Below are 27036 nucleotides of genomic sequence, written 5' to 3'. Positions count from 1 at the left end.
GCTTCATTGTGTTAGACAAGAGTTTTGGCCTCTAAATGGTAGGAACACTGCTCGAAAAATCGTTCACGATTGCATAACATGTTTCAAAGCCAAACCTAAGATAGAACAGCAAATTATGGCTTCTTTACCGAAAGAAAGAGTTATCATAAGCCCCCCTTTTTCAAAAACTGGCACCGACTTATGCGGTCCCTTTCTTATTAAATATAAAAATCAGCGAAAGGGAATCTTAAACAAAATCTATGTTGTAATTTTTGTATGTTTAATTACTCGTGCCATTCATTTGGAAATAGTAAGTGATTTGACAGCAGAAGCATTAATTGCCACCCTTAAAAGGTTTTTCGCCAGAAGAGGTTTGCCTTCTATTATATTTTCCGATAATGCCACAAATTATACTGGTGCTCAATCTGAATTGAGAAAATTGCATGATCTTGTTAAAAATTCAGAAAATCTTGCTTCTTACTTATCCCATGAATTCGTTGTTTGGAAATTTATTCCTCCCAGATCGCCAAATTTTGGTGGCATTTGGGAGGCGGGAGTTAAATCTTTTAAGCACCATTTGAAAAGAACTATTGGAAACTCTAAATTAACATTAGAGGGATTTTTAACGGTTATAAACCAAATTGAAGGTGTATTAAACAGTAGACCACTTTTTCCCCTTTCTTCGGACCCCAATGATTTTGAGACCCTAATTCCCAGTCATTTTTTAATTGGGCGACCCATAAACAGTATTCCGGAATTTCCTGTTGCAGTCATTCCTGATAATCGACTCTCTCAATACAGTCCGCATATCGACCCCCTCAACAAGAATAACATCTCTCTCTTTTTCTTTACGAGGAGAAATTCCGTCTCTGATTAGAGTGAGTTTTCAAATGTCTTACTTTAAAAAAAAAATAGACAAGTTCCAGCGATTTTTAAAAATCAAAGCTATTTAAGGTGGTAAATTTACAAATNTTAAAAATATGCAAATTTTTATATAATTTTAAAGAATATTTATTTAAATGCTAAAATATAAAATTTGAACGAAATCTGTCGAAAAGTTCTTGAGAAATTAAATGTTAAATATATAACTTTTTTAAAATTGAATAATTAAGGTTTATTTGATCGATTTAGTACACATTAAAATTTGTATTTTGTCATTCAAAATGACATTTGTTCAAATTTTCAATTTAAAGTTCTTTCGACTATTCTGTTAATAAATAAAATAATATAAAATGATTAATACTTCTTAAAAATTATTTTTAGAATGAGCTATTTTTAGGTAAATGAATTTTATTATTGTGAGCTAAAATGTTTTAGTTGGGTTGAAAAATTCTCGACATATGGCTATTTATTTCGAGAGTCAAGAATTCGAATCAATCGAAAAAAAAAAGGCATGCTTTTTTTAGAAAAAGTACTTGTCTGTTTTTTTAATTTAAAATATTTTGAGTCTTAGTATATAAGAGTTCAAACTTTCGATCATAAGTTATTCGAAGTGTTTGCTTTTTTACACATTGTACATACACACAAACATAGTTATTTTTTTAATATTAATTGAAAAGTTTTCAATTGATTCTATTTTAATTTTTTTATTTAATTTGAATAAATACTTTTTTTTACAAAAAATTTTGATTTTATATTTTGAATTAACTCGTGATTTAGTACTAGATATATTTGATTTGTTGAGGAGGGGACACCAAAATATTTTCAGTGCTTAGGGCCTCAAGAGGTCTTAATCCAGCCCTGACTTCAACTTATCAGTTCCAGTACTGCTAACACAAATCAGGACTGAAAACTCATGCTTTGATTTTTACTATTTTTTCAATTTTCTCCTTCAAATGCCAGGGTTTAGTTTGGAATAACCTGACAGCAATAAGCCTGTTTCATTTGCAATAGACGTTATGGAAAGAATAAATTTATTAACAATCTTCTGCTTTTCTCGTTGCTTCCAGGATGCAGTATCATTGACTGAAGCTGACTTTTCTTTATCTGAGATGGTTTTAAAAATAATCCCATGGCGTTAACGAAATGAAGGCTGTCTTATAGATCTCGCCTAAAAGTTTCTCCCCTACCTGAATGATTGATGAGGTGGGCGGAGGAGCTCTATTGAGAAACCTCACCTGTTCCCGTAGATGATTACTCGCCAAATCTTTATGATGCCAACGACGATAAAGGGTCTCAAATGGAAAACCGATTTCCCAACGTTTTGAGAGATATAGTTGATTAATTCTTCCTTTAGTGGGAGAGTGAAACTTGCGGAATTTTTCGGATGCACAAGGGATTTTTAGGGATTTGAGTTAAAACATTACACGACATTTCCGAGTGTTTTTTTGTGTGTACCGTTCAAATGACAAGGGGGGGGGGTAGTCCGATGCAAACTTTTTGAAGATTATCTATACATATCGTGTGTCTTCGTGCATTTTTTATACTTAAATTTAAAGGGCATACTGCATTGCATTATCCGATTGAAAATGCTGGGAATAATCAAACTGTAGCATTTGCTTTTTTATTTTATTTTTTGAAACCTCAAAATGATAGTAAAAAATAATCAGTATACCACAATGATAGTTATTTATGGAATTCAAGTGAAGATGCTACCGTTCATAAAAAGGTGCTTTATGAATAGTAACATGATAATTATCATAAAAGATGCTTTATGATTAAAATTTTCTTACTATGTAATATTCAAAAAACTCAAACATTAAAAGACTCGATTAAATTTTTTTTTTTTACAAAATAATAAAAAAAGAGCTAATTGTGGCACTTCAGTTTTATAAAGCAATGCTTTCAATTTGTTTTTTTTAAATGAATGCTTTTGTTGCTGTTGATTCATTTGTCGTCGTCGTAAAGTGTAGGCGAAAAATTACAAAGGTAGCATATTAATAATCTTTTGACGGAGATTGGAGAGTGGTGTCCGTTTTAATTTTTTTTCTGACACTCTAATTATAAGCAAAAATATATTTAGGAATTTTTTAACTTTAAGAAATACTCGAATAGTTACTAAAAATTTGTTTACATTATCAGGAAAAAACTTTTTTAAGTTTTTGTAAGTTTTTTTTTATAAAATTGTATCAATAATTCTTACTCAAAAGTACATCAATAATTAATTTTGTAATTTCAATACTGAATAATTGTTTTTCTTAATTTAACTCTAAATAAGTGCACATTTTAAGATTGGTTGGAAGCGTCATGTTTAGAAAATTTTAATGCAGGAAAAACAACGGTGTTTCATTTTGTACTTCACAATCATAAATTATCTAAATATAATACTAATCTAAATATAATCGCAATCTAAATATAATATTTTCACTTATTTTGACTTAAATTATTCTAAAATAATGAGAAAAATTTAAAAATTCCAGTTAAAAAATTAACGATTTAAAATATTGTAGTGTAAAATAAGTGAAAGAGTAAGAGTGAATCAGTACAGGAATAAAAAGTATTAAAAATTAACAAAACAAAAAAAATTTCCTTTATGAGCACCTGTTATATTGGGTATGGGTTGATAAGGAGTTGAATTTCCAGTTTTGTTTGTAAAAGAGGGGAGAGATAACACCACTATCTTTATCACTTTTTAAGGTTGGCACCAAGATTTACATGCAAACAAAATGGCTCAGTTTGAGTATGTCGAATCAATTCGAGGTGGTAAATTAGTTTTATTTAATGATTTTTTAATTAGAATAAGGATGAAACACAGAACGAAAATCTATTACAAGTGTATTTCAGATTATTGTAAAGCTTCCTTAATTCTAGAAAATTATCATATAGTAAGTCATAAAGCTCAGCATACCCATGCGCCTGATAAGGGTAAAATTGTAAGAAAAAGTTTTTACAATGAACTGAAAAAAAAATGTAGCCCATTGTGCAGCTCTAGTGCGACGTAAATGAACAACAACAGCGAAACCCATAAGAATTCCCCGATAGGCCATTATTTTTTTAATCGTTCAATGAAAATCGTCAAGCCAAATTTACCAAATATTCTAAACTTAAAGGGAAAAAAAAATATTGATCTTATGTGAAATGGAATTAATTGTAGTTTACATATTCTTCAGATTATTGATTATACAAGTCAATCAGATAAAAATTCAAAAATTGAAACAAATTACAGTTTGTGCATACATTTAAGACTATTATTAATGCTCACGAACCGTTACTAATATTTTGCGCATTAGAATATTTTGTGCACTAGAATAATCTCTAAATATCTCTCAATAGATAAAAGTTAAATTTAAAAAAAAAAAAAAAATTCAGAAATTATTAATTTTTGAGGTCTTTTAAACCTTTAGGATGGACACTTTGTCAGTGATCATTTGATTATAGTCTATCAAAATTAATTTGGTGTGACTTTAAAATATTCTCACAGATAGGAATGATTTACTGCGGATTATTGATAGACGCTCTACTTCCACATGTTTGTGAGAGTAATTATTTAACAGAGAATACAACTATTGAGTAACAATAATACATACTCAGGGCTGATTGTGCTCCGGAAAAAATCTGGATTTCCGGAATTTTCACTAACAGTGATCCGGAAGTTTCCGGAAATCGAAGGCCCTGACGTTTCAAAAAACCATTGATCACAGAAGTTTCCGGAAATCAAATTTTCAAAGGTGGAACTTAGAAACAAAGTTTATTTTATTTGTTTGTAAGGGAGAGCCAGAGAGATACTTTAAAACTTATATTCATGATTAATATTAATTTTTTATCAGTAAATAGTTGTTATAATCATAAACTGAAGAAAGAAAGAAATATTTGTAAATTTTAATTACTTCCCCAGGTCATCCTAGGTATGTTAAAATGGTATAGGTATGTGTAAAATTTTAAATATAGTTTAAGTAAACTAAGAAATATTGAGAAAAAGGAAAAAAAACCTTGTTTAAATTTTTTTCTAACTTTTCAATTTAAACTTTTTTTTTTAACTCAAGAAATTTTCCGAAATTTTAACTTGGGCTCACAATCACCCCTGCATACTGCCCTACAATGATGGGCGAGACACTTTCAAAATTTTGACATTTTCATTAATTTCTCAAGAAATACTAAGAAGATTATATAACTTTAGAGATACTTAGGTCATTCGTAGGGTTTAATTTAGCAATAAAAATTTAGTCGTCCAAGGGCCATCTTGGTATTTACTTATTTGTCATTAAATTTAATATGGTAGACAAATTTAAAAAAAATTGAACTTTACAATTGTACATTTTCTTATAGTACACATGAAAAATTAACAAAATAATATTAATAGAATTAGTAGTATAATATCAATAAAATTATCACTCAAGTAACGCAAACTCAGTTCTTAAAGGCCTTTCACACAAAAATTAGTTCTGAAATTAAGGGTTTCCTTGTCTTCTGAGTTGGCTTCCATGATAAAATAGCAATCACATGGTTTCTTTTCCCTAATCTACATGATGATTAGTTTGGAGTGGAGACGTGATTTTCATTTTAAAGAATGCATTAAATTCTTAATCACCTGTTTAATATATAATAAATATATAAAAATTGTAAATGGATGAAAATGTTAAATTTCTAAAAACATTTCTAAAATTATTCCGCGCATGCATAGAGTGAAGAAACTGCTTTAAAGGCTCATATCTTGAGAAATTGTTAACAATTTTTTATATAAACTTTAAAATAGCAATTTCAATAGTAATTGAAAATAGTTCCGAAAATGTCATTGATTATCTACAGAGTTATAGTCCAAAAAGATGCAGGAAAAAAATTACTATTTTATTAAAATTTTAAGTATGGAGGGGTTTGCAAACAACAACCAAAGTAGTCAATGCAAAATCTTTTACTTCATCTATCCATCATCAATCTTTTTTTAATCTTTCATTCAAATTAATTGCTTTATTTTTTGGCATAGGGTGTTCAAAAATACTTGTTTTCGTTTGTAATTCATTGATGTTCTTTGAAAGCTTTGAAACATTTTTTTTAAGTATGAGAAATTTCATGACCTAAACACTACTAAAGTATTTCTTGAGAAATAATTTTAATTGGATTTAAACTACTTTCTTTTAATTCTGCTATTCAAACTTTTTTCAATGTCTCCTACCTCATAAATTATTGGTCCAGTTTTTAGTAGATTTTTCCATGATTCAATGTTATTTTGTGACATCTAATAAAAACTAAAAGTTCAACTTTACTTTTAAAATAATTTTAAAAATGTAGTTCACAGGCGTTGCTTATTGGGATATTCTATGTGTAAAAAAAGTTTTCTGTACATTTTTTTTTCTTTTTGTATAAAATATAATTTCATTTCAATTTTAAGAAATTTTTGGATTGATCAAATTGATTTACATTCCTTCATTTCGTATGACAAAAACCAACTAACTATATTTAATTTATTTTAGTAAAAGGTGATTTTTCTGAAAGCTAATAAATTGTCGAAAAATTTATTTGCGCAAAAGAACAATTAAGTTTTAAAAAGAAAATCTTCAAGATCAAGATTTTTGAAAAAGTAAGAAAAAAACTTTGGGTTTGGGAAAAAAAGAGAGTGAATTATAAAACCGCATTTAACAATGTTGTGCTTAATAATAATAAATAAAATTGTTGTGAAAATATTTTGTTACTACCATTAAAGACTATTGAATGATTTCTCAGTTCTGTACTGAACATGAATTTAATTTAGTTCTTTAGTTCGGAAGTCTGTATCACGGCTTGAATATCAATACATAGAAATAATTTCAATCATTATCCCATAAAATCTTGAAAAAAATTTATTATTTCTAATTATGCTTTTACGGTGCAGTTACTATATTATGTTAAATTCTTATATGTGTGAAAATTTATGGTTTAAAATTATTAATCATAATAATAACATTATGGTCGATTTCATTAAATTTAATTGACGTAATAATTGTACTCAATGAAAAATTAGATTTGAACTACAATTAAAAAAATTCTTAAAGATTTCAAATATTTCTTTAATGCGATTGTTAATAACGACTTCCAATGCTTAGAAAAAAATGTTCTGAATTGAAATTTTATTTAATTTCATAGTTTATTTAAAATTGCAGAAACACTACATAAATCTATTTCACTTCGCTAGACAAGATAAGCTATTCATGAAATGGTGGTAAGTCAAGGTCAAGCTTCTTTCATTCTTAGAAAATTTTCCCTCTGATAGCTAAGACTTTTCCCTCTCATGACTAAGACTTTGATTACACACTTGCGGACAGGAAAAATCATTTCTTCATACCAGGAGAAATAGTAACCTTGTTATAAGAAAAGCGCCAGAAGAAATAAACTATATCATGCCCAGAGAGTATTAAGCCAAGCCCGTTCTAGGGGGGCTTTTTAACGCACCTGAAAGCAATTATCCTTATCTTGACAGCTTAGCTTTGGGCGAGGTCTACAATGAACCGAAATGAAGTAATTCATCCATTGCTGACTTTGAAGCAAACATACCAATGTTCTTGTTTTGTCTGCTATTATCAGACCACTAATTGGCACATTTTGTTTCTCCATTTCATTAAATCATATTAGAACAGCATCAGGACTGAGGTAGCATAAATGTTAGATAATCAGACGGAGATCGATCCTATATTGTGCTAGAAACCACAGAGTACTTGAGAATATACTTGTTCGTAAAATCTTTAGAATTGCAAGTCCTGTGGTAAGTTGCTGAGCAGTACCATGGATACAGGGATTAGGAGAAAATTTTCTTTCCCTTCAGGTCTATGTCTAAATTGAGGAAGTGGCCTCAAATATGAATGGTGCTGCCATCTATCTTTGGACTCTGAGCCAAGATGTATTTTCACTCTTGCTGTGCTCTCTTAAAAACAAAAGGCACATCTTTCTGACTTATTTTGAAAGAAAAAAAAGTCAATGGCAGGTGAATTCAGCTATCAAAGTATCATTAAAAACATAAACAGGATAGCCTCATCAGTCACAGGATCTTTAAATCTTTTTCTTTTGTTCTCAATTTTATTCTCTCCATCAGCATCTTCAATATCTTTTCTTCAAAAAAAAGTATCTTTAATTATGAAATCTCAAATTTTTTAGGGAGAATAAATTTGCTCCAATCCTTGAGCAATTTCCGAAATTTTAAAACTTTTCTTTAAATGATAACTTATGAATAAGAAGATTTGAAAATGATCACTATGAGAAAAAACCCACACAACAACCCTCCCACAAACAAGCTCGAAGTCTAGACTGATGCTTTTCAGATGAAATAGACCCTCCCATCAAGATCAGGGTACAGGGATAACATCCCCCCCCCATTCCAAATGACAAGAAACACAGATCCTCCTGCACAATGACAAGGAAAGCTATTGCACATGTTATTCCTCTTTCCCAAAAGAATTTTCTTTCTCATTAATAAAATGCTGGATGTTTAGGAGGGGAAAATTTTTTTTCTTTTTGTTATCTCACATCATTCAGGTTTGACAGAAAGTTATTTTTCACGGGTAGAAAAGTCAGGTTATAACCACCACCAACTTTCTAAAGAGGAAAAACTATCATCATAGGCAGATTAACTGAGAGGTAGTTATTGTTGCAAGCATGTTCAAAATAAATTGAGGAAATAAGAATTTCATAGAGATCTCAAGGAAATAGTGTTATAAACAGTATCTTTATATAGGTTTTACTCTACTAAACATCTATAGTACTTAAATCGAATGTTACAGCAATCTAAGTAAGTTTTGTGATTTATAATACTAACTAAAAAGCCAGTGGACATGGGGAAAAAATGAAATTTCCTTTTCAGCACTGCAGTATAAGCACTTTATTTCTAATAAACCACTTTTTGATATGGTTACTTTTTCTTTGCCAAGAAAAAGATAAGGTACAAAAAGATTCTTCAAGTTGACTTTTAATAATATTTTTTAGTATGTAAGACTTTACAGACTTTAGTTAGCAAGACTTAAAACTTTAAATACTTAAGATCACATTGACTTTTAATTTTAGAAACAATAACTTTTCATGAAAAAAAGATGATAGTTATTTAAGATAGAAAAGAGTTATCAGAAGTAAAAAATGAACCTAATTAGAGAAATATTTCATGATATGCTACATATATATAACAATAAAAAGGCAAAATTAAAAAAAAAAAACACTATTATTTTTGAGACTACAATTTAAAAATGCTGCCAAAAAATTCAATTTTTGATGGTAATCACATTGATTCAGAATATTCAGATACTAATTGCACAAAAAGCAGATTTCTTAAACAAAGGTGAGTAAAAAAGCCAGTCCCAAGTCCAATTTTTAAAAGGTTGAAAGTTGTTAAAAAAAAAAGAAAAAAGAGGAAATAAAAAAAAAAGATGTTGTTTTTAGAATATCCAGTTTTCCACTAGGCACAAATAGCAGCAACAACAGTTGCAATAAATAAAAGACTTTCACCAGACTGAAATTCGCACAAAAATATTTATAAACAACAATGAATTATGCAGGTCATAATTTGCTGATTATTTAAAATCAAAAAGGATATTGTAGAGAAAATCAAGCATGATAAGCTTTAAGAACAGTTTGCCTCTTTAAAATAATGCAAAATACAAAATTCATTGTAACAACTTTGCTAGGTTTTAAAGTGCAGTTCTGAGATCTTTATTACTTAAATGACTATGAGGACATAATAACTAAGTTCCATTGCTAGTGCTCAGCAGAAAACTTGCCGTGTTAGTTCATGTGACATTGTACACATGAACGAATCAGGAGAAACATGCAAACAACAATTTATTAGTAGGCATGTACATTCTTTTATGCGAAAGCAGAAATTAGTAAAACATTTGTGCCATCTCCAGCAATAAAACTCAGCATAAGAATTAAACTCTTTCAGCAAAGCAAACAGAATTCATTGAGCTACAAGAGACATGCAACAACCAGTTCACTCACAAACCTAATTATCAAGGGTAACTATTATATTTCCGAGGTTGTAAATTATCGTTTGTGCAGAATTCCAATATTTAAGAGACATATAGATTCCAGTGGTAGATCTCCAGAGTTCTATCCAGTCTTAATCATTCTCTAAACCAGTATTTCTCAACTTTTATGGTTCTGCAACCCCCTAATAAGGAAAAAAATAAACAAATGATTATTTTGCAGCCTGTTTCCAAAATTGTATCGAAAAAAAAATAGTAAATAAAAATGGAAAAGATTGTAAGGATTATCTTTTATTATATTTAAATAATATGCTTTGGACAAATTTTGACTTGTACATAGAAGTGACTTGTACACAGGTCCTTAATCTAGAAGCCTTAAAAATATTAGCTACTTCCTTTTGCAGCTTATTGCTTAAGTTTACTTTTTTTTCTATGGTGGCATTAACAATTAAATTCAGGAATCATCTGTTATCAAATGGAAAAAATTTGCTTTTATCTATTTCTGAAGTGGAGGCACAAATTGGCAAATTTCAATAGAAAAACAAACTTAAACATCCCATACATTAAGTAGATAAGAAGGCAAAATGCAATCAGTAACATACAACTTCCACAGTTATTTCTTTAACCCACTGATGGTTCTGCACGTAAAAAGTCGCATTTTAACCTGCAGTCTTCTCTGCATAGCAAAACCGGTTTTCCCATGTTAATAGATAGGGGAACTGTGTGTAGGGGAGAAACATTCTCCCAATTTTGCCCATTTCCTTAACCGCCAGTGGGTTAAATAAGTGTTTTTATTTTGAATCTGATAAAATATGCAGGCTATTTTTAATTTTGGAACCCTTCTGATTTGTCTTAAAAAAGATTGGGAGCTGTTATCTGCCATAATTCTATGCCTTGCCTGCCATATTTACCAAGCCTTGGTAACTTTCGGGTATGGACCCACTAGAAACTAAAAAAAAAAAAAATAAAACAGAAAGAAAGAAACTCGAAAGGTATAACTTGTAGCCACCCCCGGACAAATGTCTACATGTTTTTTTAAAAAAAAATCTGCAAGCATAAAATCTATTTGGATCCTTGGCAATTGTAGTTGGCGCGACAGATCACACTACGGATATATCTCCGATTGTAATAGGCGCAACAGATAAAGAAATAACCCAGTTTTCTTACCATTCTGTAACGAATTTCATAAAAATATAGCGATCCGTGCACACAAAATTATTATATTACAACACTATACATTTTTAGTTATCCCGCAGTTGCAAGTTTCATAAAAATATGCCAATATATACACAAAAAACTATTTTTTCGCAAAGCTAAACATGCATAAAATAAAAAGTGGTATAATAATAAACACGTTGAAGTTATTTATTTATAAAGCGTGAATATGATTCTTGCTATTTATTACAGGGTTTACATTTAATTTGTGGGAAAAAGTTCCAAGAGTTTTCAACTCAACTTTAGAGAGTCAACTTAAAAAAATTATGCATGCAGTAACACAATACATCAGTGAAAAATGTCTATTGATAATAATATCAGCGTTCAAAATTCATGCAAACCCCACCCCCCTAAAAATGCTTTGCCCAGGATCAGCTAAAGATAGCGACGTTAATGGGCAATAATAAAATTTTATGCTGTTTTATATAGATAGAAAAATAAAAGAATATCCTCTAAGAAATAAAATACATTAGAGACAAACATAACTTAATAATTAGTTATAAATTATTCACTAAATTCTATTAATACCATAAGCATGCATTAACTGAAAGGTTTCAACGATTTTTCATGAAGAAACCATGCTTGTTGACATCCATTACTTTTGTTTTCGTATGAGGTGGTTTGATGATGATGGCTAACCCGCATTCTTGGAGCTTCTTGCTGCATTTTTCTTATAGCTCGCTTATCAATTACATAGAGTGAGTTCGCATGTGTTGTTTTTACATCCAGTAAGAATGGTACTTAACAAATTTGCCGATCTGAAGTTCGATTAAAACATATTTCATCCTAATCGAAATATCGATTGAAATAAATTTTTTTGACTAAATTGACGGGTGTTTACGAATTCGTTTCGTTTATTTACATAATAAATAATTTGTATGTTTATAAATTGAAAGCTATATAATAATATTTACTAAATTTTTAAATATTACCCTTTTAACGACATACTGAATTTCTTAAGATGGTATGTATTTATGGTTATGTAATTTTTTCAAAAGTTAAAAAATAAAGGATTATAAATTGAGAATTGCATGTCATTGTGTGTGAAATTTTAATTATTATCTTTTTAATAACATGCTGTATCTACAGTAGTGCATATTATTTACTAAAGTTTAAACTTTACTTTCTGTTCTGATAAAACATAATACATGGCAATATTTGAATAGTTAAAAAAGGCATCTGTCGGCTTTTAACAATATGTCACTTTTTATCTACCTTCAAATTAAATGTTTAGGGCATTTTTCATACAATACGAATGAATTTATTACTCTGAGAAAGGTTATTAAAAGCAATATAAGCGTTTTTGTGGGGTTATTTGTGTATCCGTTCATGTTAGCGCTATCTTCAATTGTCAAAACCCGAAAAGGTTTTTGAACTCACAAATTTTTTTTCTTCAAATTTGTAAAGGTTTGCTTGGGAGTGTCAATCAGTCAGTCTTCTCCTGTAAAGTTCAATCACCAAGGCACAAATGGATTTCAAACTTGCAAGTTTAAAAAAATAAATCAAGTAGATGTTTGGCTACAAGTTACACCCTTTGAGCTTGTCTCCTTCTATGATGTTTTTCTTTTTATTTCTCGTGGGATGCTGTAGGGAAATTGCCAAGACTTGGCACTTATTCTGCATTCAATTACGATACTGAAATCTTCCCTAAAGAGAATTCCATTGTACCTTTTTATAAGGTATGTAGATTATATTGCCAGAGACATGCAAAATTTATAATCGGTCACACATTTTTTACTCTTGCATGTCAAACAAGGCATGTAAATATTCCTTTAAAAGTTGAATAAAATATCGATTAAGTGTCCCTCAAATTTTCACAAAAATTGCTAAGATGCTAAATAGGACTAATAAGTGGCACTAAAAAGGGAGGAAAAAAAAAGAAAAAAAAAATTTATTTGATGAGACCTAAATATTATTAAGTTTATTTATATAAATAGAAATGAAGAAAAGAAAGTTAGATTAATCTTTTTTATTTCTTTTAGTATTATGTTTACTTTTATTGGCAGTAGTTTATCCCAATCACTGTGCAAACTGGGAAAATACAAGGAATTTTGTTTCTTATTTTTGTCTTTTAAAAAATGGTGACCACTCAAAGCGTAATTTATGGGATATTTAATCATTATATTTCAGCTAAGCGAATTTAGTTATAGACGTTAATCATAGAAAAAAAAAACCTAGCTAAAATATTTATTGAAATAATGGAAATGTATTTCGATAAAAGAGGTCTTTTTCAATAATCAGAATTCTCTTGTTTCATATTTAGCACTTTGAAAGTTTTTGTGACATTGAAAAATTTTTGTTGCAAAAATGCGAAACATTGTGATTTTATTAATTATTGTTTGTTTTTCACTTTTGCTATTTTGTTGAGAATGTACAATGTGTGTTCAAATGTTTTTAAAAATTCCACTAGAATCAGAATATTTTTTTAAAAAAATTATATAAAAGTAATTTTTTTTAAATTTTTTTTTTAAACTCATGAACTGATATAATATTATTGATGCTTTAAATATGTACAGCATTTAAAATGCATATTTATGAGCTGTTTATTGCTATTAAGGTATTTGATTTTTATTTTAAATATTTATCAATTTTATAACTTAATACAGAATATTATACTTTTGCATTAGTTAGTTGATCATTATATTTAAATATTTATATTGTTTTAGTGGCTTTCATATTATGGAGAATGAAATATCAGTTAGGTGGAAAAAAAGTTGCCATCAACATAAAAAGAAATCGTCAAATGGTTTTCTAAATCAAGTATCAAGCAGTACAAATTTTGAAACTCATTCACTCTCTGGGAGCAGTGATGATGAAATGATTGATATAACTGCAGGCAGTATGGAAAATCAGTTTGAACAAAGTCATACCTCACATGGTAAGTTATATTTTTTGTTTTTGTGTCAATAGACATGCTCATGACTACTTGCAGGTGCACATTAAAACCTCTGAAATCCTTAGGATATAATTGTGTTTTTTTTTGTGCAAAAATGGGCTTCATTTTATAAAATTTCAAAACTGTGTTTAAAAGCATTATATATCTATACATATAACGTCATTGCCGAGTGGAGAGATTAAAGCAGGTCTTAGGCAGGGAAGGAGAGTACAAAATTTATTTATTAATTATTGGACAGAGAACAGCTATGAAAGTGGACACGAAAAATTGTGCTCCTCGATTATATGTTAGGGAAAATCTTGCAAAATAAATCCGTAAAATGTTTCAATTTAAGGAAAGAGGGAAATCTTAGTAATTCTAATTGGTTTATTAAATAGGTCGCACGATTCCCACTAAGAGTAAAGGGAAAAAATTTCTTACTTTTAATTAATGCATGCTTGAGCCAAAAATAGATTTAAGGACAGGATGTAAATTTAAAAGTGTGAGAAAGTGTTTCGATTAAAATAATAAAAGAAAAGTATTTACAGAAAGGAATAACATAAAAAGATTAATTTAAGCTTTTTATGTTACACTGAAAGTCTTTTATTTATTTATTTATTATTTTTTTTAGTAGAATTTTATCTTTAAAGCATCTCACTTACAAGCTTTTTTTTCCCTCTCTAATATCTTTTATGGTAAGAAAGTAAGAACAATAGTTATTCCATTCCGTTTTGTCAAGCAACAAGTGCATCTATTTTTTTTTTACTCAGCACCAATTGGATTTTTTATTTCTTTGACTGTTGTGCTGCTATAAACTATGCTAGCTGTTTAACATTATACAAAAAAATGACTTGCTTTTTATTTTATACTAAAAATTTCAAATGGTTAGTTTGTCTTCTTTTATTAACTTACTGCTTCATGGCACCACATTGACCTTGCTGTCCTGTGATTTGAAAATCACACATCTTGATTTCTATTCACGTGTTTTAAAATTCATACATTCAGATCCTTATTTCTGCATTTTAAAATATCAAACGTCGCAATCCACTATCACAGGATTTAAAAATTAAACATGGCTCTTCAAATTAATATGATTTACAAATGACAATTGTAATTTACTAGAATTGCATAAGACTCTGCCCGATTTGTCTTCATATGATTTAAAAATCACACATCGTGATTTATATTCGTGACCCATATTCACAATGTTGGAAACACAATCAATAATCATGCCAAAATCACCCGAAACTATGCTTATTTTAAATCTAGTTGAGTCATGGTATGGCATTGTAAAAATTCGATATTTTGCATTTATTGGGATTGTTAACATCACCACTCTTATGAGACAATTCTACTTACTTTCAACTCAACTTTATACTTAATTGTACATACAGTACCGGTCAAAATTATAGACTCACTCTTCAATTTTTAAAAATGAACAAATAGCAAATTTTTTTAACTGAAAATCACAACAAATTAACTTTATTTTGACGAATATAGATACACTTATGCTGTAAGGTATGCTATAATATTATGTATTACGTATGAATTTCAATCAATCTTGGATTCTTCGAAATATACTCCTAAAGTTTTAATCACAGCAGTGCACATTTTTGGCATTCTTTCTATTAGTTTTTGCAATGTTTTGGTTGAGATCTGGTTCCAGCAACTAAGTAAAGATTCCCAAAATTTGGTTTGATTAGTGCATCACATTTTTCTAACAATTATATTTAGTTCATCCCACAATAGCTCAATAGGATTAATATCTGAGGATTGAGCGGACCAATTCATGTGTTGGCTTCATATGTTGTTGAATTAACATTAATAAAGTCTTTATAGAAAACAAAAACAATATTTATTGATAATATAAGTACACTCATAACTTACTACATTCACGTACATTTCGTATCTATATTCTACAAAATAATAATGTTTACATAACAAAACTGAAACTAAAACATAACCGCTGTTTCCATTCTTCATTTTTACAGTATATATGGGCTTACGGTGGCCAAGGCGCTTACATTCAAACTAGATAATCGCTGTTGCCATTCATAATTTATAATTGCACCTACATTCGACCATCCTGACCTCAATTGAACTAAACCTTTAAAATGCATTACAATAAAATTAACTGGACTAATAATATGAAATATTGAGTTTCTAACAGTTTATAAAATCATTATAACGCAGTGGTCTATGTGCAGTTCGTTTGGGCATTTGCCTTCTGGGTTCTTTAGCAGAACCTTCTCTGAAATTATCATTATCTTCATTCCAGCTTCTCCAAGCTTTTAATTGACTGACATGAGCCGTTATGGCATATAGGAGGCCATCGTTAGCCTCTAATTGAGAGATTCTATATGTGTCGCTATGAAGTACTTCTGTGACAACCATAGGTCCTCGATACCGTGATAGAGTTTTCGTTGACTCCCCTGTCGTCCTTGGATGTCCTCTGACTACAACAATTTCGTCCTTGTCAACCGCTAGTGTTCCAGATTTCTTTTTGTCATAATGTGCTTTAACTTTCTCTTGCTCTTTTTCGATTTTTTCTCTTGTTTTGAGTTGTAACTTCCTTGGATCATTCCATTTTTCAACCTCTTCATCAGCAAACAACCTTATAATACCATCCTTAAATCTTGGTATATAGCCATGAAGAATTTCAAAAGGTGTTTTCCCAAGAGTTTAGTTCACGGTGTTGTCAAGTTTCTTTCGACGTCCTTAATCCTACTGTCCCAATCCTTTTGATCAGCTTTTTCGATAGACGTAACTAGGACTGGGCTATAAATCGATATATCGCGACATATCGATTTAACGCCTACATCGGTAAACCGATACAGCAACTTTCATTCCAAGCGATACATCAGAAATCTGATTTAAGCCGTCGAGTGAAGAAGACGATATAGCGATACACGCAAGGACATTCTCTTACGTTCCGATGCCAACTCGCGCTGTGGAAGACGATATTGTTTCGTTATGTTGAGACGGCCTTGACTGATGAGCGGTAGAATCAGAATCACTTTTGAGACCTTATATCGTTATATCACATGTTCGTTTTCGCACCTTCGCGATTTGAAATCGTTTCTTGTAGATTATTTTCAATGGGATTAACTTCGTGATCGCCGTCGTAACCTTGTTCTGAACGCAATCTATTATTGAAAAGAATTTATAAAGAAAAGTTTCTTCATTAATTAGGTAAGTTTTTTATTTATTTTCTGACAAAACTTTTTTTATATTTTTAAATGTGAAAATTATCGGAAATCTAATTTAAGGCACCCATAAGGAATTAAATTACAAAGTAAATAAATTTGTTAGGTTATTTTTTTACTTTCTTTTAATTTATTAAAAACCTTTCGGATAAAACTTCTAATAATTTAATGGGCTTCTATTACTGATTTTAAATTTATAAATCTTGAGTTGTTTTTATTTTTAGAAATAAAGTTAAAACAAAACTTATTTTTTGGACATAAGTCAATAAACTTTATTTGTTCAAAAGAATTTGAAAAGTTTGCGAATTTTATTCATTTTTTTTTTTTTTTTTTTTTATCAATTACTACTTCGTTTTATTAGAGAGTAAAATCATTATTTTTTTTTAATTTTCGTTTTATATTATTAGTTAATTAGCTAAATATATTACCGAATATCACAATTCTTTTGTTTTTATTTTTAAGAATTTAATTAAGAAACTTTGCCTTACTTTGTTTTTCGTTCATAATTCGGTCATTATTTAATTTAATTTAATTATTTATATGAAATAATAATAAAAATAGTGTTTAAGAAGCATTTTTTTTCTAAAATTTATTTAGCTCTTTGTTTTAAGCATACAAATAATTTTTTAACGAACTTATTTTTTAAATTTTGTTCCTATGCTGTTAGGTAAATATATTGATAAATTTCACTTTTATTTATTTTTTTATTTTTAAACTAAGAAATCTTTTGTTATTTGCGTGATCATTTTTAGAAAATATAACAAAACTTGTGTTTACTTCTTCATTAAGAATTTGAACATTACGATCGAACTTAATAATTCTGTAATTATTTACGCATAATAGTACAAGCAAATATTGATTTGTTAAAAAAAGTTTCTTTTTTAAAAAAAAAAAATATTTTTAACACTTTGTTTTAAGTGTATAATGAATTTCTTAACAAACTTTTTTTTTAATTTTTTAAATTTTCTTTCAATAATTTCAGCTAGATATCTTTATAAAATTCCCTTTTTATTTTTAAACTGAGAAATCTTTCAGAGAACGAAAATTTTAAGAAATTATTACAAATCTTATGTTTACTTTTTAGTTTAAAATTCGAACATTTTTAATTTTAAACTTCGGCTTTTAGTCAATCTAACTTTTATTTTAATTAAAATATATTTTGAAATTTTAAAATCAGCTTTTGTTTAATAACAATATTTTTTTTCATTAAGGGTGTTTTAGGGGTTAACTTAAATTAAGACTGCTTATACCTTATAAACGATAAAGAAGTGCAAATATTTCATTCTGTATCTACACACATTTTTTCAATAAATATTTTAAGTAAGATTTGTACATCTTAGTCAATTTATTTAATATCTTTCTTTAGCAAAACATATATATCTTCAAATTTATAAATTGATTTAAATCAATCTGAGTATGAAGTTTTGTTAGAAATCTGACTTTCTGTGCCTTACAAGTATATGAATCTTTTTTGAAAATTTAAGCGATACATCGCTATATCGCGATGCAAAACTGACGATATATCACGATATATAATTTCTAATATCGTCCAGTCCTAGGCGTAACTATGGTGGACAATATTGCTTGATTTGTTCTCTCAACCATTCCATTTGCTTGAGGATGGGAGGTAGAATTCAATGTGTGCAAGATGCCATTTTTGTTGCAATATCTCTGAAAATCCAGTGAAGTGAAACAGAAACCTCTATCCGATATGAAGCGATTCGGTAATTCAAAATCTTCGATGAAATTCTTCACTGATTTCAAAGTTTTCTCTGGCGACGTGTCTTTCACAGAATAGAGACGTACAAATCTTGTCATGTTATCAATAATAACAAGTAATTCTTTATTTCTTTTGAGACTGGTTATAAGGGGGCCTAAGTGATCAAGATGCACTATTGCAAATGGTCTTTTTCCTGGCGGAATAGGATGGAGAAAGCCTTGTTTCTTCCCACCTAGAACTTTGCTTACTAAACATTCGAAGCACATCGATATATGGAGACGAACATATCTCTTCATAGCAGGAAACCAATACAACTCCTTGATTTTAGACACAGTCTTATCTACAGCAAAGTGTCCCATAAGATCGTGAAATTTTACAACCATGCTTTTCCTCATGCTTTTTGGTATGACAAAAAGAAGTTTTTCCTTTTCACCTTCATTAATGACCCGAAACACAGGGATGAGATTTTTCCGCTTTTTAGCGGATATCCGCTTTTTTCACTTTTATCTCTTGAATTACAGTTTTTTTTTAAAATCAAAAATTCAGATTTTTCTAAAAATGTCACTTTTTTTTATAAGTATTCCGCTTTTTCAGAAAATTCACCGATTTTCAAAGAGAAACAGAAAATTCAAACTACGTAGCTAGCAAGCCATTCTTTTCGTTTTACTTATTATAGCTCATTTTCCCCCTTTTACTCGCAGCAGATGAGATTTTCCGAATTTTTTACCCGCCCTCCAGATAGATGCGATTTTTGTAGTTCAAACGACGCTGCTTCTGACAAGCCTTTTAGAGGCTCCCAAGTCTGGAATCTGCTAATACTCAATTCTCAATTAATATCAAACATAGCTTTTCATATTTGCGTGTTACGATTCTTATTCACGCGATTGTACTTTGCGATTCTTATTTACGAGATTTAAAAATCCGATATTGTGATTCGTATTTGCACCTTTTTAAAAACCTGTATAGCGATTCGTATTCACGCAAGTTTAAATTTAATGTCTGGATTTGCTCAGGCGGTTTATAATATCAAACATTGATTTTCGTATTTATACGTGATTTTAAAATAAGGCATTGGGATTGGCATTCACGCATTCTAAAAATTATGCATCATAATTCTTATTTATGCATTCTAATTCGCATCATGATTCGTATTTACGCGATCTAAAAATTATGAATCGTGATTTTTATTTACGCGTTTTAAAAATTCTACATCCCAGTTTGTATTTCCTCATTTTCAAAATCGTATATCTTGTTTCATATTCATGTGATTTCAAAATCCATAATTGTTGTTCATATTCATGCAATTTTAAGATCAATTATCACGATTCTTGTAAGAAGTAAATTATTTTCTCTAATTAGTTACTATAAAGGTGACTGTTTTACTAATGACGATTATTAGTATATGTAAGTGTTACAACATCAGAGAAACTGGAAGGGAATATATTCATAACTTACATTCTGTGTTTGCAAAGAAGAAAAAATAGGATTTGTCACAAGATGTTTGAAGATGGACTAACGACTAAATATAGCAAACATAAAAGATATAGCAAGCAAAAGCAATCACTTAAAAAGGGATTTAATTAAAAAAATTTTTTGGAAAAGGAGTTAATTAACTCATTATCAAAATTTTATTTATAATTGCTGTTATTTATGCTATAAAAGGTAAAATTCTTATCAAATAAAAAACAATTATCTAAACAGTTGCTGATTGTCATGTAATTAACTAAAATGGCAATTTTTGTATGTTAAGGAGTTACTATATATTTCTACTTCACTGTTATTGATATGTTTCAAAGGGCTCTAGTAAGATTATACTATAATATGAACATAATGATTCGGTCCATTGTTAAAGTTTTTTTTCCCAATATAATTTAAAAAGTAATATTACTGATATATTTGTCATAAATCACATAACAGTATTTATTAAAGGAGATGAAATATTAATGTATATTCTCAGTAGTTTTAATTTGCTAAACCAGATAGTTTTTCAAGTAATAATTGTCTCTTATGTGAACTGAAGAAAAATATAATTTCCAGCTTTATTTTTTCAATTGGTAATTTTTATTTTCACTAAATGTTAAGTAGCAATGTAATCATTTATATAATAATAGATTAGTACACAATTGTATGTCAACACATTATTTATTACCTTAAACTGTCTGGAATTTTTTATTAAAGGGTTGCGCTTGCGTAAAATTTACGATCGTGGAAATTCAGCTTTTTTGCCTTTTGGCTAATCTCATCCATGGCAAACAGTCTGTTTTTTTCAAAACATAATTCTGGGTCTTTTGTTTTTCTTCTTTGGTCCTGTTTTCTACACCCTTCTTGAGAATCGTAATCAATTCCTTCAAAGTATTATCTGTATGCTGTATCATAAGTACTTGATCTTCGACACTCAATGTTAAACAAACTTCCAACTTATTTTCTATCAAAGAACCCAGGCTATCTGAAGGGTTCAAAACTGGAGCCCTACTGATTGCATCGATGTGAGACATTTTAGTACCCGGCCTATGACGAATTTCAAAATCAAATTCCTGAATGAGGAGACTCCAACGTGCAATTTGTGAGTTATTTGATTTCTTAGCATTCATATAAATTAAAGCTTGACAGTCCGTAACTACAGTAAAACTGATGCCCAACAAAAATTGTCTAAGTCGTTCAAGTGTCCATACAATTGCCATTAATTCCAGCTTACTCGAATGATATTTATTTTCCATCTCTGTCGTCTTTTTACTCACACAGTAAACTAAATACCATTTGTTATTGCTTCCATGCTGAAGCAACATACCAGCTAAACCATCTGCGAATGCATCAGTGTGAACTTCAGTTTTTGCTTCAGGATTATAAAGAGCCAAAATTGGTTGATTCGTTAACTCATGTTTAAACGTTTCAGAAGCTTCTTCTTGGTCTTTTTCCCATTTAAAAAGTTCATTCTTTTTCGTCAGCTGCCTTAAGTATAGAGCTTTAATGGCATAGTTTGGAATGAATCTTATAAAGAAACTTGTTAATCCAAGAAATCGTCTTACATCGTGTACATTTTTAGGTTGAGGAAACGTAGCTATAGCTTCTACTTTTCTTGATCCAGGTTTCATTCCGTTATTATTTACAATAAATCCTAGATACTCCACTTCTTTCTTTCCAAACTCACATATCTGTAATTTCAAGGTTAAATTTGCAGAGAGTAATGCTTTAAATACTTCAGTTAACTTCCGTATCATTTCTCCCCACGGTTTTGCTGTAACAAGTATGTCATCCAAATAGCATAATATACCATTGTTGTACAACGGGCCTAATGCATGGTACACCAATCGTTGAATATCTGTTGGGGCATTAGTTAAACCAAAAATCATCCTCTCGAACTGTCCAGTTTCATCTGGGGTTATAAACGCTGTTTTTAGTTTTGCTTTTTCGGTTAGGGGTATTTGTAGATAACCATGACCAAGTCTAAGGTTGTAAAATAATTGCAGTCGCTTAATTGCTCCAATAAATCATCGATTTTATTCAATGGGAACTTATCTTTTATAGTTTGACTGTTAAGACGTCTGTAGTCAACCACTAGTCGGTTCTCACCAGTCTTCTTCTTCACTAGTATGGCAGGACTTGCATATGGTGATCTTGTTTCGGATACTATTCCATTTTCTTTCCATTCACCTACAATTTCTTTAATAGCTGTTCTTTCAGGAGCATTCGTTTTATATGGTTTCATTCAAATGGGCTTTGACCCTTCAACTTCTCTAACATCCATTTCTGTTAAGTTAGTACACCCTAGCTCAGAAATGTCCATGGCAAAACAATCTCTATATTCATTCAATAGTTGGAGCAATTCTTGCTTCTGTTCATTATCAATATTAGAGTCAACTATCATATTGCTCAATTTAATAGGAGTTCTTTCTTTAGAACTATTACAGCTAGATGAACTTAAGACATTTTTTTAAAATTCTACTACTGAGCACAAATCAACAACTTTTGCCCTTCCAACACATTGACCTCTTGAAAGCCCGACATTTTTGTGTCCGATATTTGCCAAAGGAATGCTCGTTTTTCCATTTTTAACCTCCAGTAAACAACCAATGTCTTTGGAAGGATTCTCCATTATAATTAGTCCATTTTCGATATCCTCTGCTTTTGATCTAATTAGATTGACTCCATATTTCTGTAATTCTGTTGCCTCAAGAACTTTAGAGTGGATTCGATTTACTTTTTCTTCGATTAAGAAATTATTAAATGGTTCTACCTCCCGATATCCAATATGAAATCTTTTTCCTATTCTGGCATAAGCGATGTATGGTAGGTCAAGCCATGTTCGTCCGATAATTAGATCAACTGGCTGCGCATTATCAGGAACAACATAAATACTTATTCCTTTGCCTTTTACATTATACACTTCAATATCAGCTTCAATCTTTGCAATAGCGGTTACTGCAGGAACCTTTTGATTTCCAAAACCATACAATTCATTGATAGCAGGTTCAAGTTTCTGAGCAACTGACATCTTAAGAAGACATCAAGAACTGTCGATATCAATTAAAGCCTGTACTTCGTCATGATTATTAAGTTTTGCCTTTTTCAAGCATGAAGCACTCTCTTCGGTCTTAACAGATAAACTTTTATCACTTGAACACCTTTAGCTTTAGAACAACCTTTAGCTTTAGAAAAACAATTTTTGGCTATGTGAATTGTTCTATTGCATTTTCGACATATTATAACTGGTTTTGGTGACGGGCAGTCCTTAGAAATATGTCCAAAATTGTTACAGTTGAAGCATTTTGGCTCACCTCTTTCATTATGTGTATTACGGTACAATTATTTCTTTTCGCTGTACGTAGCAATTGTATCATCTTTAATGAAGCTCCATTTGTCGAAAAATCCTTCCTTACGCGGTTGTTTATTCTTAAAAGTAGATCTCAAAATATCATAATCATCCAGTTTTTCTACTAAATCATCTGGATTAATGAACCTAGACCAATCACCAATAACATGATCTTTTACTTCTTGCGACACTTTATGTTTTATCTGATCCGCTATAATAAGATCTCTCAACTTTTCAAAACTATCTACTCCATTTATCCGTTCGTTAAAAAAACTCTTTAATTCGTAGGCAGAATTTTTCCATGTACTTCCTACATTTTTATTATGCATGAAAAACTTTTGGCGAAATTTTTCAGGTGTTAATTTAAACCGCTTTAATAAAATCTGCTTAACTTCTTTATAATCGCTTGCAATTTCTTTTGTTTCTCTGGCAGTTAATTGAGCTACGTCGTAAGGAAGTAAGCCAAGCAAGTGCGTAACCCAGTAATTTTTGATTATATCTGCCTGTTTAGCCAAACGTTCAAACATAATTAAATATAAACTGATATCATTTTCATCAGGGTTAAATTTTTGAATCAAATGATGAAGCTCTAATCTTGATTTTGATTGGTGACGGAATTAGCTGACCTATTCTCTGATTCTCCTCGTATTGTCGTTTGCGTTTTTCAATTTCTTCGTGGCGTTTACGTTCTTCAATTTCTTCGTGGCGTTTACGTTCTTCAATTTCTTCTTGCCGTTTACATTCTTCTTTCTTTTCCTTGATTTTATTTATTATAGTTTTCAACTATTCTTTGACAATATCTTCCTCATATTCTTTGCTTGCCAAAATTATCCTCTTTAAATCGCTTATTTTATGTGTATCATTAACATCTTCACCCAGTTCTTCAGCTAATATTTTTAAATCGCATTTCCTTACATTAATGAAAATAGCCATTTTGTACACTTAGTTTTATGAGCTAAGACATTTATATTTGTCATTTAGCTAAAATCACTTTAGTCATTGAAGTTTGTTATGGGAATGAAATAAAAAAAAACTTTCGATTAGGTTAAACTTTCTGGCGATGTAAAACGTTTAAAATGAATCCCACTTCTTATTTTGTTGGCTTCGTATATTGTTGAATTAACATTAATAAAGTCTTTATGGAAAACAAAAACAATATTTATTGATATTATAAGTACACTCGTAACTTGCAACATTCACGTACATTTCGTATCTACATTCTACAAAATAATAATGTTTACATCACAAAAACGAAACTTAAACTAAAACATAACTGCTGTTGCCATTCTTCATTTTTCAAAATATATGTGCTTACGGTGGCCAATGAGCTTTCATTCGAACTAGTATAGATATAAAGGCAGAAAGATCAATCACTCGACCAAACGGACGTCACGGTGAACGTTGACATCACTGGTCTAGTAACTAGTTTGTACTCTATATCCACGCCCTCTAGTGAACTGCGGTGCTTGTTTATTGCAGCTGTACATAATTTGTTCTTTTTTTATTTGATTTTTATAAGTTGTAATGATTAATAATAATTGATAACATTCAGTCTCTTTTTCCAGAAAAATCTGAAATTCGCAAATTTTATGACAAAATTTTTTTCAGATTTTTTTGAAGATTTATAATTTGTAAATTTTGAACTTAAAAAAAAAACTAATATGCTATTAAAATTTAATTCTTTATATCATTCTGAAATTCAAATATTTCAAATAAAATAAAACACAATTCATGTATTCACAAAAAATTAATAAATAAATAAAATATAGAACATTTTAGTAAACATTCCAAGCTAGTCAAAACATTAAATTTCATATAAAGCACAAGAAATTGGAAAATGATAATAATTACTGAGATATAGTCTCATTATTGCCTGTTAGCGTGCAATTAGTTTGCTAGTAAAACGTTTTCTTGGTTTTCATTTGTGTGTAATGGAAATTCTAATTATTTTCATTCAAAAAGTCTTTCAAAATATGATTTTACTCCTCTATTTCAATTACAAGGTACTTTGATATATGGGTCGTGCTAAAAGTTAAAAATATAAGAAAGTGTTTTACAACATCCACTAAGATGACAAATTGTTTGTCAAGGATGATAAAAAAATTAATGGTTAAAAAAATAATTCATTGCGATAATGACCATTTAGCTGTAATCTTATTATTGTTCAGTTATCTAAAAGAATTTTTCGTGGTTTTCCTTTGCATTTAACGCAACATTTGATTACTTTAATTTCAACTTAATCTTGGTTAAACTAAATTATTTTAATAACTTTTATAAACATTGTTTTAAGCCGATATTTAAATTGCATGCTACATTGATTTTTGGAATGAGTTTAAAATTACATCAAATATGAAGAGCATCTCGCTAATCACCGAAATAATTGACTGTCTGTCAAATACGCTAAAAAAATGATTTATTATATAAAAAAAATTCATTACGATTACTGAGCATTTCGCTGGAACTCTTTAAGCGTCAAGCAATCTGAATGATATTTTCGTGGTTTCCCTTTACGTGTAACGCAAAATATGATTGTTTTCTTTAAAAAAAACATTCATAAAGGCAGCAATGTTTCAATATTTACATAAATTATGAGTTATTTTATCTTTATTCCTTGTTAAATCAAAACAAAATGAAGAGCATTTGATTGTGGGCAATTAATTAGCAAGGTAGATAGTCTTACGTGGACATTAAGAAATGAATTGGGAGATTTTGATAAAGATATATATATATATATTATAATAATTTGAATAATTATTCGTGCAAAGGCATTAATAAAGATCGGAAATCGGATACAATCAAATTCCTAATAAAAATGCTGCGAATAATTATTTTCATGAAAAAGATTTTTATTTTTAATTCTCATTGGAAATTTTAAAAAATTTACGGCTGCATGGCTTATATTTTGCTATAAATAAATGTGTCATTAATGTGCATTTTTAATTATAACGATTTTAAAACAATAATAGTAAACATATAAAATTCAAAGGATTTCAGTTTTGAACTCATTCTGTTAAGTCATATTTTTAAATATAAAAAAATGCTAATGTAAGCATCTATACTTCAGTTATAATAGAACCATGCGCTTCAAACTAATAACTATGGTTGAATAAGCAAATATCTTTCCTTCGGTTTTAATTAACCCAAGTTCTGAAAACCAAAACTAAACAAAACCGAAACTATAGTATATAATTGCTCGTAATCTGAATGATTTCTAGTTTTAAAACTGCAATAAACAAGCAAATAAATTATGAGTAATGAATGGACATCTTAAAGCAATATACAAAATAATATACTGGTTTACGGAAATGAAAAAATTTTAGAATTTAAATTAAATTGCTTTTTAATGATCAACACTGATTACGCGCAATGCTAAGGTACGGCGGGGTTGTCAGAAAATAATCCCTAGGACGTCG

The 27036-nt window shown here is 29.5% G+C and overlaps 1 protein-coding gene and 1 long non-coding RNA gene across 3 annotated transcripts in view; one reads left to right on the top strand and one right to left on the bottom strand.

Annotated features, from left to right (window-relative positions):
* Nucleotides 1-8686: 8686 nt before the first annotated feature.
* On the bottom strand, nucleotides 8687-11781 carry LOC107445261 (uncharacterized). Its single transcript, XR_001584232.3, has 2 exons — nucleotides 11541-11781; nucleotides 8687-9982 (listed from the first exon to the last, which is right to left on the bottom strand). It is a non-coding gene; the product is annotated as an uncharacterized lncRNA (long non-coding RNA).
* Nucleotides 11782-11812: 31 nt separating this feature from the next.
* The window catches only part of LOC107445260 (chloride channel protein 3), an 83513-nt gene continuing 68289 nt past the window's right edge, over nucleotides 11813-27036 (top strand). Inside the window, exons 1-2 of one of the 2 annotated variants that reach the window (XM_021144638.3) lie at nucleotides 11813-11976; nucleotides 13679-13890. In XM_021144638.3, the coding sequence (XP_021000297.1) occupies nucleotides 13692-13890 (199 nt within the window). In that variant the 5' untranslated portion in view covers nucleotides 11813-11976; nucleotides 13679-13691. The remainder of the gene's footprint in view (nucleotides 11977-13678; nucleotides 13891-27036) is intronic. The other variant, XM_021144637.3, reaches the window with a different exon arrangement.

Source organism: Parasteatoda tepidariorum, chromosome X1 (assembly GCF_043381705.1).
Source record: "Parasteatoda tepidariorum isolate YZ-2023 chromosome X1, CAS_Ptep_4.0, whole genome shotgun sequence".
Taxonomy (NCBI): domain Eukaryota; kingdom Metazoa; phylum Arthropoda; class Arachnida; order Araneae; family Theridiidae; genus Parasteatoda; species Parasteatoda tepidariorum.
Note: the sequence above shows the minus strand (reverse complement) of the source record. Positions and strands in the feature narration are given on the sequence as shown.